This window comes from Antechinus flavipes, chromosome 5 (genome assembly GCF_016432865.1).
Source record: "Antechinus flavipes isolate AdamAnt ecotype Samford, QLD, Australia chromosome 5, AdamAnt_v2, whole genome shotgun sequence".
In the NCBI taxonomy this organism is placed as follows: Eukaryota; Metazoa; Chordata; class Mammalia; order Dasyuromorphia; family Dasyuridae; genus Antechinus; species Antechinus flavipes.
This window is the reverse complement of record NC_067402.1, coordinates 261,204,180-261,221,864: the sequence shown is the minus strand read 5'-3', so window position 1 is coordinate 261,221,864 and position 17,685 is coordinate 261,204,180. Positions and strand designations below refer to the sequence as shown.

The 17,685-nt window shown below is 35.5% G+C and overlaps 1 protein-coding gene across 1 annotated transcript in view; it reads left to right on the top strand.

Annotated features, from left to right (window-relative positions):
* KITLG (KIT ligand) overlaps nucleotides 1–9,838 on the top strand; it is a 120,249-nt gene extending 110,411 nt beyond the window's left edge. Inside the window, exons 9-10 of the mRNA XM_051962657.1 lie at nucleotides 1,267–1,343; nucleotides 5,752–9,838. Coding sequence (XP_051818617.1) covers nucleotides 1,267–1,306 — 40 coding nt within the window. The 3' untranslated portion in view covers nucleotides 1,307–1,343; nucleotides 5,752–9,838. The remainder of the gene's footprint in view (nucleotides 1–1,266; nucleotides 1,344–5,751) is intronic.
* Nucleotides 9,839–17,685: the final 7,847 nt, after the last annotated feature.

Genomic DNA, 17,685 nt, shown 5'->3' with positions numbered 1-17,685 from the left:
TTGTATAATGAATTTTATATAATTAATAAGACAGATATTTTATCAATTCTCATGAATTATATTTCTATATTATTACATTATATTGCATAATACATTCCCCAGTGTGTTGCAAGAAAAAGAGACTTTCAAGAAATGTAACTGTGACTTTTATACAATGACAAGTTTTTTACAAGAAGGAAATCATAACAAGAACCCTCCCATTGGCCTATCATCATCATCATCATCATCATTATGTGCAGCTTGGTATAGTGAATAGAGCACTGAACTATATATCTATATCTTTCAGTATCCACTTCAGTATATATTTTATGGCTACCTTTTGTGCATATCAATGAGGTAGGCACCAGAGGCACAAAGAAAAAAGTACCTTGCCTCAAGGAGTTTACAACTTATCATGTCTTTTAAGAAGATGAAAGTTCTTAACCTCAGAGTCTGTGATGTATTTCAAATGTGTGTATGTATATCTATTTCCTAATAGATATATTAATATAGTATAATAGATATACTATATAATAGAAATACTAATGAATTTCCTTTGAAATCCTGTATACTTTGTCATACAAACTTAAAAACATTATTCTAAGTTGTATTGTAAGACTGCCAAAAGGGTTCGTAACACCAAGAAGATTAAGAATTACTGTTCTAAGACCTTAATCAGAATTTGCCCCAGGATGGCTTTTGCAGTTAACCCTGTGCAAATCTAATCATCCTTTTTCTTCATTTCATTTTTGAATAATTGAAATTTTTATTTTTATATATGTGAGGCAGAATGGCACTCTGCATGAATGGAGAACTGATCTGGAAGGGAGGAGGCTAGCCTCTCCACTGTACTCCATGTGTTGCCTGGTTAAGTCATTCAGTGCCTAAGAATATATAATTGTAGAATATGTGCCAATCTGCATTAATGAAGAAAGTTTTCCCTACCTGGGAAATGTACACACACACACACACACACACACACACACACACACACAACCACAGCCTTTCCAGATGTCCTTTAGGACAGGGATTGCATATTGTCTCTTTTGCCTACCCAAGGTGACCAGATTACTCTGCATCCCATTGTAGGTGATCAGTAAATATTAACAGAATGGCAAACCGGGGTTTTGACTCAGAGCAAACTGTAGCTTGCTGCATTTTGCAATCTTTTGTGCTTAGGCCCACAGTAAACAATAACTTCCACAATGATTAGTTCATGGTGTTCTCCAGAATCTCCAGCCAAAAGCAAATAAGCATTTTCTATTGTGTGTTTTTTTTTACCCCCAGTATGTTGCAAGAAAAAGAGAGAGAGTTTCAAGAAGTGTAACTGTTGCTTGTATCAACACTGTTACTTTTGCACAACGGTAAGTTTTTCATGACAAGATGAAAGTCTTAACACAAAAAATATCTACCCTCCCATTGACTAATGTTAACATTCAGGATTTTAAAAGGTCCTTGATTTAATTAAATATAATTTTTAAAACTCAAGCTGTTCCCTATTGGAGTCATGCATGTCTAATTTGTTCCTTATGAGCTTGGAGTCATGACTATTAGGCAAATGTAGACTTGATTAATGGCTGGTTTTTATATAAGTAATATTGCTACATCTTCTCTTATTAATACCTCTAAAGACAGAGCATTAAGAGTTAAGGGACTAGGAACTAGATAAGAGCTCTAAGCTGGAGAATGATAAATTTATAGGTAGGTGGTTGATTCCCATGCAGATGCTACAGTGGTCAAAAGATCCCTTCCCAGGTAGTATGTGTTCCCTGATAAAAGCAAGTATGCTCGATTATAATGTAGAACATTTTTAATACAAAATGATGGCAGATCCACAACCCAATCCTATTCAATAGACATTGTTTAGGTACTCACTACACCAAAGCAATGGGAATTGCTACAAAGTTCTAGTTTGTGTAGTGCTGTGGAAAGAACCCTGAGCTTGGAGCACAGGATGGGAGTTTGGATCTCTGACTCTGTTACAAAGTAGCTCTGTCACCATGGCCAAGTCATTTCACCCTTCAAGAGCTTAAAATGCTTGGACTCAATGACCTCTAAATTTCCTTTCTAGTTTTTGATCTATGACTCTATGTACATAGATAAGTAAATACAAAATAATTTCAGGAGGGAGAAAGATTAGGAAAGGCCTTGTGTGGGAGGTGGCTGCAGAGCTGGATTTTGAAGGAAATGAGAGGTTATAAAAGGTGGAGGTGAGGAGGGAGTAGCATTCCAGGCATGGGGGTCTGCTTGTGCAGAGACACAAAGATGGCAGCAAGCCTGGGAGGCCACTTTAATTGGAACTGAGTAATGTGTGAGTCTGGTTGAGGGAACACTGGGGTCAAGGAATAGAGAGAAATTGGATTGATTTAACTCTTAGGCTATTTATTTCCCTTCCATTTTCTCGGATCATCCTCCCAGGCCCCAGAGTGCCATAGGAGGAAGACACAGTGCTACAGACTTGGCCAGTGACCAATTAATTCTGTCTCTTTTTTTACTTCATATCTATTTGTCTATTCTCCCTCCTGTTGATTTCCGAACAATCACCATAATATACACAATGAATTTTAAATTGTTGCCATCCTTGCCCATTCTCTTCTTATAAGTTTTCTCTCTTACAGAAAAATAATCAAACCTGTTCAGCATTCAATTCGCTGTAATCTTGTAGACAACTACATGTCTCCTTCTAGACTGAGGGAAAAGATGTCTCTCTTCTAAAGTTAAATCTTCCATTTGTGTTTGGGGTCTTGTTCTTGCCCATATTCTCTAGAACCTTGTTTGTAATTAAACCTTATCCAATAGAATATAGGAAGGTATGTTCTGAATTTTGTAACTTATGATGTTGGGGAGTTGCCTAAAGCATTGAGAGTTTAGTTTACATGTCCAAGGTCACACAGTTTATGTCAGAGACAAGAATTTGACCCCAGTAATTGCTGTCTTCAGGGACAGCTTTCCATGAATTGTTTTATAGCTGCTTCATATTCATATACATAGCAGGCACTTAATAGTGGAGTAGAATCTTTTTCATGAGCTTATTCTCATCTAGTTCTCGACATGCTTAAGTCTTCTTATCTTAAAAAAGAAAACCAATCACCAAGCATTTAAGCATGTGACAGTCACCAGGAGAGGTACTTCTTAACTTCTGAGGAACTTATATTCTAATAGCAAGAGCAATATTAAACAATTAAAAACAATTTTTCTTGATCTCGTAGGGCTTTTGAATTTACATTCAATCTTCTTCCTTCCTTTTGCTATCAAAGTCTGCCCACTTGAGGGTAAAGGGTCTTCGATTCTCCAAGATTTCTTTCCATTCTCTCTAATTCCAAATTTTTTATTCCCCCTAAAAATCTACTTCTTCCTCAACTATTTCCCTTACATATTTAGCTTAATAATAATAATAATAACATTTATATAGCATTTCCAGGTTTGCAAAGCATTTTACAAATTTTAACTCATTATAACCTTACAACAAATTTTTAAGTTAAGAGATGTTATTCTTATTTTAAAGAAACTGAGGCAAATGACTTGCTACAGCTAATAAATGTGTGAGACAGGATTCAAACTTAGGACTTTTTGAATTTCTGACAGTGTAAAGCAACCCATTAGGAAATGGCTGGACTATTTTTAAGTAAATTTAACAACTTGGGTATCAAAATAAAGCAAGCCCAATTCCCCTACGCCATGGGGAGACTAGAACCATATTAATTTAATATTCATTCAAAAAGTCAGACCCATAGAAACCAGTGACATCCTTTGTGAAACCCTTAGCTCAGCCTAGATTGGGAATAGGTAATAAATTAAGAAGTCAGGGAGAGATGGTAGGATTTTAAGATTGGGTAGCTTGTTACCAAATAGTAACATTGTAACCTAATTACTTACCAAAGTCTAAAACCTTTTAAAAGTCTGCAAATGAAGTAATGTATAAAGAGCTTTGTAAACACTAAGAGGATAGAAATGTTAGCTCTCATCACTATTACTAATATCATAGCTTTTCTTAGCTATGAAAACTAAGAAAATTCAGAGCCTACCTGAATGACCAAAGGTCAAAGAAGTATGCTGTTGCTTTGAGCCTGATTACAGAGAGGAGGGAAGGAATAAACACTTAGAATTAGAATTAGAGTTAGTGTGCTACTAGTCAGGAGTGTGCTGGTAAAAGCTTAACAACTAGCTCTCTAAAAGAAATGAGTGACATACTTTTAACGTTCAATTGCATTACCAATATCTTCACCCCCTCCCATTAATTTCTTAAGTCTATATGTTCAGTCAACCAAATAAATCAAACTATGATTTGTGCTTGCTGTGTGCAAAGTATGATGCGAAATGCTTTTTCCATATCTTATCTCATTTGATCCTCACAATCAACCAGAATGTCACACAGGTAGCAGAAGTGGGATTTTAACTCACATTCTCTGACTCAAATTACAGATTCTTATTGTAGAATGACTTGGGAGTTTTACAAACACATAGTGAGTAGTAGACAAGGAAATACAAATACATTAAATCAGAGTTGAAAAATGTCAAACATGAACCCAATGTTCTATACTTCATAACCACTCTGAAGAAGTGTGATTTCCACACTTTAGTAAATATAAGCATTCTGCCTCATAATCAAACCTACCATGGTGCAGGACTTGGAGAGAATCTTAATCAGAATCTCTATCTGATTTTCTCTCTCCTCCCTCCCACCGCCACCCCCACAAATATTGGATCAGCTACTGCTGCAGTAGGCTCATATATGGTTCAGTAGATTTCTTTGCCTCAGACAGCTCTTTTTCTTAGGTGTTTCTGGGGACTGAAGAAATGAAACCTACATTTTTCTATCAGAGATTTTGTTGAGAGGTACTAATCTTAAACCAGTAATCATTCTTCCCTTATTTTGGTCCAAGACTTGAAGATATAGATAGTGCGGTAAAAGAAGTATTGAATTTTAAGTCAAGATCTAATTCTGATCAAATGTCATTGTTGGAGATAGCTTAAGTGGTACAATGCCTAGCGTGCCAGGCCTGTAGTCAGGAAAACCTGAGTTCAAATTTGGTTTCAGACACTAATTAGTTGTGTGACCCTGGGTAAATTTGCTTTAATTTCCTCATCTATAAAAAGAGCTGAGGAGAAGGAAATGGCCAATTACTCTATTATTTTTTCCAAGAAAATCCCAAAAAGGGGTCATAAAGAATTGGATGTGACTGAAATGATTAAACAACAACATTGTCAAATGGGCAGTAAATGTTGAAGGCAATATTCAATTCATCCCATGACTTCTTAGCAATCTTGTCCTCCTCACTCTTTTTTATATTTTAGAATTTTTTAAATCTTAGAATTTCAAGGCACTGTACCTTGCAAAAAAAAAAATAAAGGGGGGGTATGAATATTTATTGAATTGATTTAGAGGGAGAAATATTGTCTAGATCAGGTTAAGTAATCCCTCCAAGCTTTGGCATCTTCTGAGTAATATCTAAGGGAATTGATTTGATGATCTCCTGGCATTCTTTCTTAGAGATATTTTATTCTTCTTTCCGTGTACACACATTTTTTACTCCCTCACTCTTTTTCCTCTCCCTTTCTTTTATGTCTATGTCTATCTGCATAAGACTTTTTGTGGTACCCTCAGATATTTCTTAGCTTAGCTCTTCTTGAAGAAACTGAGAGCCAGAATGGTTGTTGACCTTGTAGAATAACTTTGATAAAGATTTTTCTGACTGCTTCTGAATCAAGAATGAAAAGAATGGAGAAAACAGAAATACTACAATGTTTCTCTCTTTCCTCCTTCTCCTCTAGGCGGGTAACAGTTTTATGTTTGCTTCATAAATGAAGCAGCTTTAAGCAAATTCATATTCTGTCTGGAGTGACAGACTCAGTCTCTGTCTGTACTTGCAACCCATGACTCCATAATGATGATTCAGAAATGGGGACAAAGTGTCTTACTGTGAAACCAGCGCTGAATTAATCATCTGCAAAGAAGAATATGCATGGAGCAAAACTCTATTTTAAGAATTTGGGGATTTGCCGTCTCATTTAGAACTGGTAACTCATATCGGGAAAGGAACCTGCATTCCCTGGACTCCATGCACCATCCGCATGCCTCCAGCAACTGTAGTTTACCAAACATCCATATGTTCTAATCCTTCAATTGCCATCTGCATCCCACAGCTTAACCTGGTCTGTAGAAATGGCCTCAAGCTTGGATTGTGAAGATAAAAAAATGAAAGAGAAGCTATAAAAGCAGAGTTTTAAAGACACTCTATTATGGGAAGAGGGGAAATCTGAGTGATGCAGAAGGTAGCATGCCAGCCTTTAGTCTTACAGAACCTAGGTTCATGTTTTGGACCACAAAACATGACATGAAACCAGTCTTTTTCTCTGCCCAATGAATATCATATTTATCCATCTCAAAAAAAAAAAAAAAAAAAGCCTACCGGATAATCTGACATGGTTGGCTGTCCATGCTGTCCATGCAGGGAAGTTAATATTGAATTAGACTGGTGATACTATCACCACATGGAGAAGCTCTGAAAGAGTGATCATATGAAGAAGCTTTCAGCACTGAATATCAGAAGGGCCAACCTGAAGAAGACATTTGGTGCCCCTGGTGATATCTGCCCTTTTTTGATAATCACTATGGTGTGTATAGATATGTTTCCAAAATATATTAGAGCATTTTATATACATATATTCTAGAAACCTTACACAAAGAGAGGCTTAGGAGAAACTGCTGAATGTATGGAGATCCCACTTAAAACTGCAGCTATGGGAGGAACATGGATGTGGCTTAGAATATTCAGTATCTAACATAGCCCTAAACATTGATTTCAAAACCTTGGCCTTTGCAAAAGAGCAAGAAATCTAGAAACCTTAGCTACTGGTAACATAGTCTTTGTCATGTTCAAAATATCCATTTATTTAAGATCTGGCACTATTCATTAAGAGTATAATTGAGAGGGTTTTTTGTTTTGTTCTGTTTTGCTTTAAAGCTTTATTTAGTTTTGCATGTTGGCTTGCTGTAGAAAACACATGACTGCCTAGGGCATATTTTGGAGAAACTTGGCAAGTGTTGCTAAGAAGGGCAAAGGATAGTCAGCACTGGGGATTCTTAGAACAAAATCTGCACCTTTACATAGAAGTTAATAATTGCCCCAGCATCACACAGCCAGCAAGTGTCAGGGATGCAATTTGAACTCAGGATTTCCCCGATTCCAAGTCTAGTATCAAATCAACCATTCAACCTCCCTATACTGGAGCCCTTCATAATATGGACCCTTAGTAATTTTAAGCCAGGATTTTAAGTGTCTTGAGAAGACTTTCTAATAATATGTTCCATCTTCTAAAGGCAGACAGTTCATTAAAGCCAATGAACAATTAATTCTGTTTTTTTTTCCTCTTGGATGTGTGTGTGTGTGTGTGTGTGTGTGTGTGTGTGTGTGTGTGTGTGTATGTAAGAAAGAGAGAGAGAGAGAGAGAGAGAGAATGATTTAATGTGCCACAAAGCTATAAATGGAGCCAAAAGTGTATCCTTCCAAGCTGATGATTGGAGCAACAGTATAATGATGAATTATCCCCATAGACTGGCCACTGACAAACTGGCCTCTTGACCCAGAAAAGGCATGAAACAGTCATTGTTTTCCTTCCTTTGTATCAAAATGTCAGAAAGTCTCTATGGTGGTTGGAATCTTCAGTTTGGGCAATACTGTATGGACTGCCCAATTCTCCAAGCTTTAGAAGACAGTTAGATACATTTAACAGTAAAACAATGTTGAGTATAATTGTTTGATGCTAGTTAGTTGGGCACAAGCTGTGACATGTCTGTCTGTAGAGCAAATGTATAGCTTCATTATTATAGTTCAGAGTTGACCAAATAGAGAGCACACAGCATTATTGGAATTAGCTGGCATCTATGTCTGGGAAAGCACCTTGCGATTTCCTGTTACATTCTTATCCCATCATTACATTGTCTTTTGAAGTAGCTTCAGAAGGTCTGAAGATCTTCGTAAATGACCCTTAAAACTTTGCACCTTATTTTGAGAAATCTAGATTGTAAAGAAATCAGCCCCATGACTAAATGGTTCTTGACAGTGAAATCCAAATGATCCAGAATGAACACTGAAGTACACTTTTTTTTTTAATACACTGCCAATCTCAAATATCAGAAACATTTTTACTTCTGTTCATTTGATTATTGAACTAATCAGTGGTCATGCCATACTATAGGGCAAAATGTCATTTTAAAAAGTTTCCTTTAGGTAAGATTAGATTGTTTCTAGTAAATCAAAGTATTTTGGAAGATTCTTGTGATGTATTTTATCAACAAGATTCAATCTAATTTTAAACCTGCAGTGGAAAAAAATCCATTTCATATTCACAGCTGTCCCTATAACATTTCTCTAGTTAAGGTGTGTCATCCACATTTCTTTTTATTGGCACATTTAGTCCTTCCACATTTCTTTGTCTTTAGCACAAAACAAGGAAAGAAGAATAGAGATGACAATTTCATGTATAGTATTCAGTATTGGACCTTATATAAAATGCTGATCTTCCAGAATCATTTTTGTTTTTGTTTAGAATGTAAGCAGGGCCCATTAGTCAAAGCAAGATTCACCTTTACCTAAGGTAAATTGGATAACTATTTACACAAGTGATGGCTTTTCAACTCTTCTTGAATGAACAATTTGGATCACCTCCTATAAATGCATCATGATATTCAAGTACATTTCAGATCCTGCAGTCAGGAAGAGTTGCTTTAATGCATGTTTAACATTTGGAAACCCACCAAATTATGCATTTCAACATTTTTATTTTATTAAAAAAGCTAAGAGCCCAAAATGTAGGGTGTACATAAAATCCAAAATGCCAAAAGATATTTTAAAATCAATTTGAGACAGACCAATCGGTAAATTACTTTTCTGGCCATTTGTTATTATTGTTTTTTCAAATGGGGAAATGAGAGAATTTTTTTTAAGTCAACTCATCCTTAGTATAATTTTAGAATGTGCTACCTTGAAACTTCCCTTAGAATCAGTCAATTAATCAATAAACACTTTTTAAACATCTGTGTACCAGGTACCATGGAAGGTGTGAGGAGGAAAAGATGAGTTTTTTAGCTTGAGTGCTCCAAGGAACATTATTATAATATTGAATTACATATTCATTAGAATTGGTAATACTTTGTTCTAGGAGACAAATAAGTGTATTTAAATTTCACAATGAGGGCTTTTACAAGCAATTATTCATGTAAAAAGTCCATTTCTGAGATCCTGAAATATTTACTAAGCAAAAATGCATATCTATCTATATAATTATGTAGATATTTGTGTATTTCTGATAACTATCACCAAGTACATACACACTATGGTTGCTTTCTCTTTCATTATTATTATTATTATTATTTTAAGCACAGGAGCTGTTGAATGGAAGATCTAACAACACAGTGCCATTTTCATTTATTTGACTCATGAGCTGCAAGATTCACAATATCTCCCCAATCAGAAAATCCTAGTCTCCTACACTATCAAGTATTAGTGTAGGATTGCACACAATATCCACTTGCCATGATTTTGCAATGAGTGTGCTTGAAAAAAAGGACCCTGATTCCTTTTCGATGGATGCACAGGTATATTGTTGGTTCTGTTTTAGATTGGAGTTCTAATGTAAATGTATGTCAACATTACTCTGCATAGTTTGTTATGACTGAAGGTTAATTAAATCAAAGAAGTTTGTAAAATGTGATGTGTATGTGTATATACCGTATGTGTACTTTTTAAAATAGGTTTATGTCCTGACTCTTTTTTTTTATACTGGTTTGAATTTGAAATTACATTATATATACATATACTTTATTGTTCTAAATAAAGAATTTTATGCACTATTGTGAGATGGTCTTGTCATTAATGATTTTACAATTCTTCATATAATCATAGAATTACAGATCCTGAGATATAAGGGACAGCAAAGGTTACCTATGCCTGAATAATATTCCCTACCCTAACACTAATTAATCTAAACTCATCTTGAAGATTATCTCCTAAGGAAGCCCATTCTATATTTAGACTGTTTTAATCATTAGGATTTCTCCCTCTTCCATCAAAACTAGATTTGATTATCATATATATATATATGATATTTGATATCACACACACACATCATCCCCCATCCTGGGTACCCTTTTTTGGATGCTGATGTGATATCCAGAACTGAACACAATATTTTTCATTAATAATAGTATTTTATTTTTTCAAATATATGCAAAGATAGTTTTCAACATTCACCATTGCAAAATCGTGTTCCAAATTTTTCTTCCCTTCTTCTTCTTCCCAAGAAAGCAAATAATCTGATATAGGTTAAGCATGTGCAGTTATTTTTATAAACATATTTCCATATTTCGCATGCTGCACACACAAAAAAAATCAGATCAAAAGGGAGAAAGAAAAACAACAAAAAGGTGAAAATGCTATGATTTGATCCACATCGTTCTCTAGATGTGGATGGCACTTTTTATCTCACATCTATTGGAATTACCTTGAATTGCCTCATTGTTGAAAAATAGCTGAAATTTCAGTTGATTATTGCATAATCTCATTGTTACTGTATACAATATTGTCTTAAGTCTGCCCACATCACAGCCTCACAAAAATTGCATTCTAAATGTGATCTCATTAAGACAGAGTATTACCTATGCAGTAATACTTTGCTCTCATTGGCTCTTTTTCTAAGTTATAGATAGTTTGGAGAGCAGAAAGAAAGCTGTTTGGGGTGTGAAAAGGACTAAGGCAGGTCTCTATTCTGAATAGCTGTGTAAGATTGGGCAAGTCAAATGGGTGTAATGTAATTGTTTTAGCTATTTCATGGAACTGGCATGAGGAAAATGCTATATAAATATGAATTGTCATTATAAAATGAGAAGAACCATCTGAATTGGCAAAAAAAAATCTGTACAATTATAAAATTTGATTCAATTTTGTTTAATTTATTGAAACATGGATATGTGTGAAAAATTAGGGGATGCATTCCTTGAGAAGATCAACTTACTGACTCTGATTATAAGCTGCTAATAAAATGATGGAATATTGGGTCCCAAATAAAAGCCCAGAAAGAAAGCATGGTATAGTAGATGGAAAGATGTTCTTAGAGATAGGATGGTGAGCTGGGTTCTAGTCCCAGCACTTAAACTTACTGACTGTGACCTTGAGAAGAGAGAGAAGAATAAGCATTTCTAGAGCACTCTATTATGCATTTGGCTCTGGATGGCTGGACCCAGATGGTTCTGGAAGAGAAAGTGAGGCTAGTGACTTTGTATAACTCTGCCTTACTTGAATCCAATTCACTTGCATGTCATGACATCAACTGTCTGGTGTCACAGTAATCTTCAAGAGTAGGTGTGAATAAAATGTTTGTGGTGGCCCTTTTTGTAGTGGCCAGAAACTGGAACCGAGTGGATGTTTATCAGTTGGAGAATGGCTGAATAAATTATGGCATATGAATGTTATGGAATATTATTGTTCTGTAAGAAATGACCAGCAGGATGATTTCAGAAAGGCCTGTGAGATTTATATGAACTGATGCTAAGTGAAATGAGCAGAACCAGGAGATCATTGTACATGGCAACAAGATTATACAATGATCAATTCTGATGGACATGTCTCTCTTCATCAATGAGATGATTCACTAGTTCCAATGATCTTGTGATGAAGAGAGCCATCTGCACCCGGAGAGAGGACTATGGGAACTGAGTGTGGATCACAATGGAGTATTTTCACTTTTTGTTGTTATTTGCTTGCATTTTGTTTTCTTTCTTGTTTCCTTTTTGATCTGATTTTTCTTGGGCATCATGATATTTGTGGAAATATGTATAGAAGAATTGCACATGTTTAACATACAGGATTACTTGCCATCTAGGGAAAGGAGTAGGAAAAAAGGGAAAAAGCTTAGAATACAATATTTTCTAAGAGTGAATGTTGAAAATTATCTATGTACATATTTTGAAAATAAAAAGCTTTAATTAAAAAAAAAAGCAGGTGCTAATGTTATCCTCATTTTTCAGTTGGGAAAAGTGAGGGCTAGTGGTTAAGCAGTTCTCCCAGAGTCACCCAACTAGTAAGTATCTGGGGTCATATTTGAATTTAGGTTTTCCTAGCTCTAGACCTAATAGCTTCCTCAACTTTAGGTAAGTCATTTAATTCATCAGCATCCTAGGCAACTTTCTTAGCCTATAAATTGCAGAGAAGATGCTAGCCTACACTGATAAGAGTGAAATTTCTCATGTAGGAATTCTCTCAGTTTAATCGCATGTCTAGTCTCTATACTTATTCACTCTCTTTTAATACATTCTACATTAGTCACAGGTTGTGGTGTCTGACTTCATGACCCTATATAGAGTTTTATTGGCAAAAACCACTGGAGTGGTTTGCCATTTCCTTCTCCAGTGGGTCAAGGTTTATCAGAATACTCTGGGGTGACTTGTACATCTTGGGCAACCCTGCATGACAACTCATCGTTTCACTGAACTGCTTAAGTTTTTCCATCATGATAAGGCAGAGGATCATTAACATTTTATCTCCTTGAGTTTAAAACTCACTTGATCCATTGGAAGCTAAGTGCCCCCCTTCCCTACCTCTTGTAAAGTGGGAGGCTTGGTTTGACAGATGGTTGCAAAGGTCTTCAATTATTTCAATCAAACAGAATCTGTACTATATATTTCCTAGAACTAGGGATTTTGCAGCCTACATTCCTTTTCCCAAAATACTGGTGCTGGATTTACTTTACTTGCCTTTGTTCACAATCTTATCTTTCCCAATTTTTCACATGTCCCTCTCAAAATCTTTTAATATCAAAATCCAGTCCTTGTGTGATTAGGTGAAACATGAAATTTAAGCATTTCCCATACCCTCTCTTCCTTTGGGGTTTATAGTCAAGCATATTCTTCCATACAATGGACCAGAACCAACCATTCCAAAATGTTGAATAGTAAGTATGTTCTGTAGTGTCTAGTACATAATGAGATATTTTAAAAAATAAATTTTTGTATGTATGATTTGTTTCTACATTTTCTAAATCTCTTCCTATATCCTTCCTTCATCCTCCCAGAGAGTCAGGATATATAACAAAGAATATTTTTAAAGGAGGCAGGTGAAGAGAACAAACCAAACATTTATATTTTTGTGTTTATTAACTTATTGCCTGCTATATTCCAGGCACTGTGTCAAGTGTTTTTATAATCTCATTTGATCCTCACTTAACCCTGAGAGGTAAGTGCCATTATGATCTTCATTTTATAGTTTAGGAAACTGAGGTAGATAGGTTAAGTGACTGGCCCAGAGGCACACAGCTAGTGAGTGAGTGTAGCTGAATTTGAGTTCTTCCTTACTCCAGGCTCCACACACTATACATTGTTTCACTTAGGTGCTTCTAAGAGAAAAAAATAAAGGAAGGGAGAAAAAGGTAAAACTGATTTTTAAAAGATCTGTGTATAAACTTCCTTCACAACGATGGCCTAACCATCTTTGTGTGAGTTTTGTTTGGGAAGGCAATTGGGATTACATGACTTGCTGAGAGTCACATAGTAAGTGTTAAGTGTCTGAAGTGACCTGTCCTCTTAATTTCAGAGCTGGTGTTCTATCCACTGTGCCATCTAGCTACCCCTTCTATTTATTTTTTAAATTGGACTCATGATTTCATTGGTATAGGGAATTCTCCCTGACAATCTGGGGTGTGTGCTGATTAAAGTTTACTAACCAGCTTGGGGGGAGGGAGGGAAGCCTGACACTTAAATTTAATCTAATTTACTAATGTATTCTCCATCTGTTTCATAAATCTACACAGTCAATCAACAACATCAAAATTAAACCCTGATTTTTTTCTTCATTTGCTGATTTTCTAGGTGTAAATACTCATGCTGAAAATTTAGCCAAATGCTCAAACTGGCTTGGGCCGATTCCATCTTATCCTTAATATAAATGCGGGTCTGCAATTTAATTCCCTGGTACACTGATAAAAATTATTTTAAAAGTGAAAATACTATATTGTGATCCACTTTTAGCCTCCATAGTCCTCTTTCTGGATGCTGATGACTCTCTCCATCACAAATCTATTAGAATTAACCTGAATCACTTTATTGTTGAAAAGAGCCATGTCCATCACAGTTGATCATCATGAAATCTTGTTGCTGTGTATAGTGTTCTCTTAGTTCTACTCATTTCACTTAGCATTAGTTCATGTAGGTCTCTCCAAGCTTTCCTGAAATCATCCTGCTTATTGCTTCTTATAGAACAATAATATTCCATAATATTCATATACCATAACTTATTCAGCCATTCCCCAATTGATGGGCATCCACTCAGTTTCCAGTTCCTTGCCACTACAAAAAGGGCTGCCACAAACATTTTTGCACATGTAGATGCTTTTCTCTTTTTTATGATCTCTTTGGGATGCAGACTCATTATTGGTGGAGTCTGATAGCCTTTTGGGTGTAGTTCTAAATTGATTTACAAAATGATTAGATCAGTTCACAACTCTAGCAATAATGTATTTTTCCACATCCTCTTCAATGTTTGTCATTATCTTTTCTGTCGTCTTAGCCAATCTGAGAAGTTACACTGATAAATTAAGGTACTTTCTCAGAGCCAGACAGTTTGTGTCAAAGAACTCAGGTTTTACCAACTCTTTCCATAAATATAGGATTTTGCTTTTCTTTCCACAAAATTGTTCTAAGTAGTAAATGAAATAATGTAGGAGAAAGCATTTACAAAAAAAATGGATTCCCCTGACTTATCTCATGAAGAAATATGTGCCTGTGATAGAATGATACTAAGCATCCGGAGATTTGAATTCTGGTCCACGAGATGAAGAGTTCTTTTGTACATCTCTGATTGTCTGAGTATCTTTGTGTGGGTTGAAAGGAAGGCAGTTTTTAAGCCAGTCAATTGACCAAAAGTTGGCAGCACCTATGACAATTGTCTTTAATTTAATCACAGTGTTAGAGGTATTATGATATAGTGAATATAGCATGCCTGATTTGGAGCCAGGTAGAATTGGCTTCAAATACTCTCATAGTTATTTAATAACTCTTAGGTAGGCAAATCCCTTAACATCTATTTCTTCATATATAAAAAGAAGAAATGACACATCTCTTAGGAATATTGTGAAGCTCACAAGAGATAATGTCAGTCAGTCAGCAAGCATTTATTAAACACTTTGTATGAACCAAACACTTTACTAAAGGCTAGTGATATAAAGAAACTTAAAAAATGTCCCTGCCCTCAAGAACATTCTAATGGAGAGATAATATACAAACAATGATCTACTTAAACTTATTAGTTATATGAATCTGGGTAAGTCACTTAACCCTGTTTACCTCAGTTTGTTCATCTGTAAAATGAGCTGGAGAAGGAAATGGCAAACTACTCCTTTCTTGGAATAGAGTAAGTGCCTAATTGGGCAGCGCGGAGAGAACAATGAACCTGCAGTCAGGAAGACTCATCTTCCTGAGTTCAAATCTGGCCACAGACATTTCCTAGCTGTATGATCCTAAGCAAGTTACTTTACTTTTTTTTTTTTTTTTGCCTCAGTTACCTCATCTCTAAAATGAGTTGGAGAAGGAAATGGCAAATCACTCCAATGTCTTTGCCAAGAAAACTCAGAATGAGGTCATAAAGATCTGAACACAATTGCAACAGCAAAATATATGTAATATTGATGATAGTTAATCTAGAAGGAAGGTACTCTTATGAAGGATTGGGGAGAGTAAGGGAAGCAGAGACAGAAAGACCTCTTACAGAAAGTAGGTCCTCGCCAGTAGAATCAGTTCGACCCCATGCTTAGAATGTTCTGTCCAACACAAAAACACAGAGTAAGGAGGTAGAGAGTTCTCTGCAATGTATGGTAAGATGATTAATATCTCTTACATAGAACATAGAAGAGTAGGTTTGAAAGGTAGAATGGAGCTAGGTTGTGAATGGTTTTAATGATATCTGTGAGGTGGTTTGCCAACCTTAAAATCCTATATAATTGTCAGCTGTTAATAGAGCTGGATGTAGCTTTAAGAAATCTGGTCCCAAACTTGCATTTTACAGGTGAACAAAAGCAATATCCTAAAAGGTTCAGTGATTTGTCTTGCCCAAAAAAGTGTAAGAGATAAATTATTGGTGCTATAGAATGTATGGGATCTAGTTAGAGGAACAGTTAGAAGTTAAAATGAGTGAATGCAAATGACCCTTCTCTGGAATTATGCTAAAAAAAAATCCTTAAGACTTACATCCTTTGACCTACCCAGTCATCATTCTGGGCACATATCCCAGAGACAACAAAGGTAAGCTTCTCAATATTCTGGATATTCTCTCTCAGAATATCTATAGAGTGCCTTTTGTATAAGGAAAAAAGCTGAAAACATGGCAGATGGCCATATATTGGTGGAATGACTGAACTAACTAGAGTACATCCCTATAATCAAATACTATTATACCATGAGAAGCAATAAGTATAAGTAATTTGGAGAAATGTGGGAAGACTTATATGAACTGACAAACAGCCTTGTAAGCAGAGTCAGGAGAACAATATATGTAAGGACTCTAGTGGTGTAAATGAAAATAATACTAAAAGGTTGGGCAAACTTGGAGTAATTGAAGTAATGAATCATGGTATGGAGAATCGATGATGAAGCACAGTTTGTTGCATGTTATCAGTATGTTATCATTTTGCATTATGACAGGAGATTTCAATGGAAGAAGAAAGGGGAAAAAAAGATGTAAGTGCCTATCATATTCCAAACTCTATTAAGTATTTTACAAAAATTTGCTAATTTAATCCCCATAATAACTCTGTGAGACAGTCATTATTATGTCTACTTTTAAAAAAAAAAACACATGTGGAAACTGAAACAGACTAATAATTATTTGCAGTCACACAGCTGATAAGGGTCTGAAGCTGGATTTGAACTTAGATCCACTGTGTATTTTACCACTTATCTGTCCCTAAGTGTAGAGAAGATGGTGTAGAACAGACAAAAGGTATTCATAAAGCCTTTTTGATGACCACTTTTGTAAACTATCCCCCGTTAACCTAGCAAGAAGAATAGCATGGAGATTGTAAGCCAAGAGAATGGGAAAATTCTTTGATATTGACGGTGAGATGTGTTTTTCTCTTTTCAGCAAAAAGCTGGTAGATAATAGATGCAGAATGAATCATAAAGATGGCTTATGTTTGAATTTTTTTATTGTGCTTATTTGTTACAAAGAACAGTTCTTTTGAAGGGGAGGAGGGAGTTATTGGAAATGATATGTTTTTTTAAAGATAACATAATTAGAACATTTAAAAGGAATAAAGAAGCAAGTTCTCTGATATGTACTTAAACCCTTCATATCATGAGATAGACTGTCTCTTGGGGTTATACTTGTTGGCTGACTGATTATTGTCAAGTCATACAAGTCCATTTGGAAGTGGAAAAGGTGTGGAAACACTGATTTATTTAAGAGAGACTCTGCAGCCTAAGTGTTAGGAGATACTACTGGGAATTGACCTCAACAACAAAGTAAAACAAACATCTGTAAAACTCTAAGACAAATTAATGAGAAAAGATGATTTTGTTGCCAGCAAGCCTTGCTTCTTTCCATGGGATCCTAAATGAATGTGTATCAAATGAATTTTTGTAAATTCACTTTGGTAAAAACAGTGGGAAGTACCTGAACGACCAAGCCAGGGTGGAACAAGAGAACACAATATTTACATTGT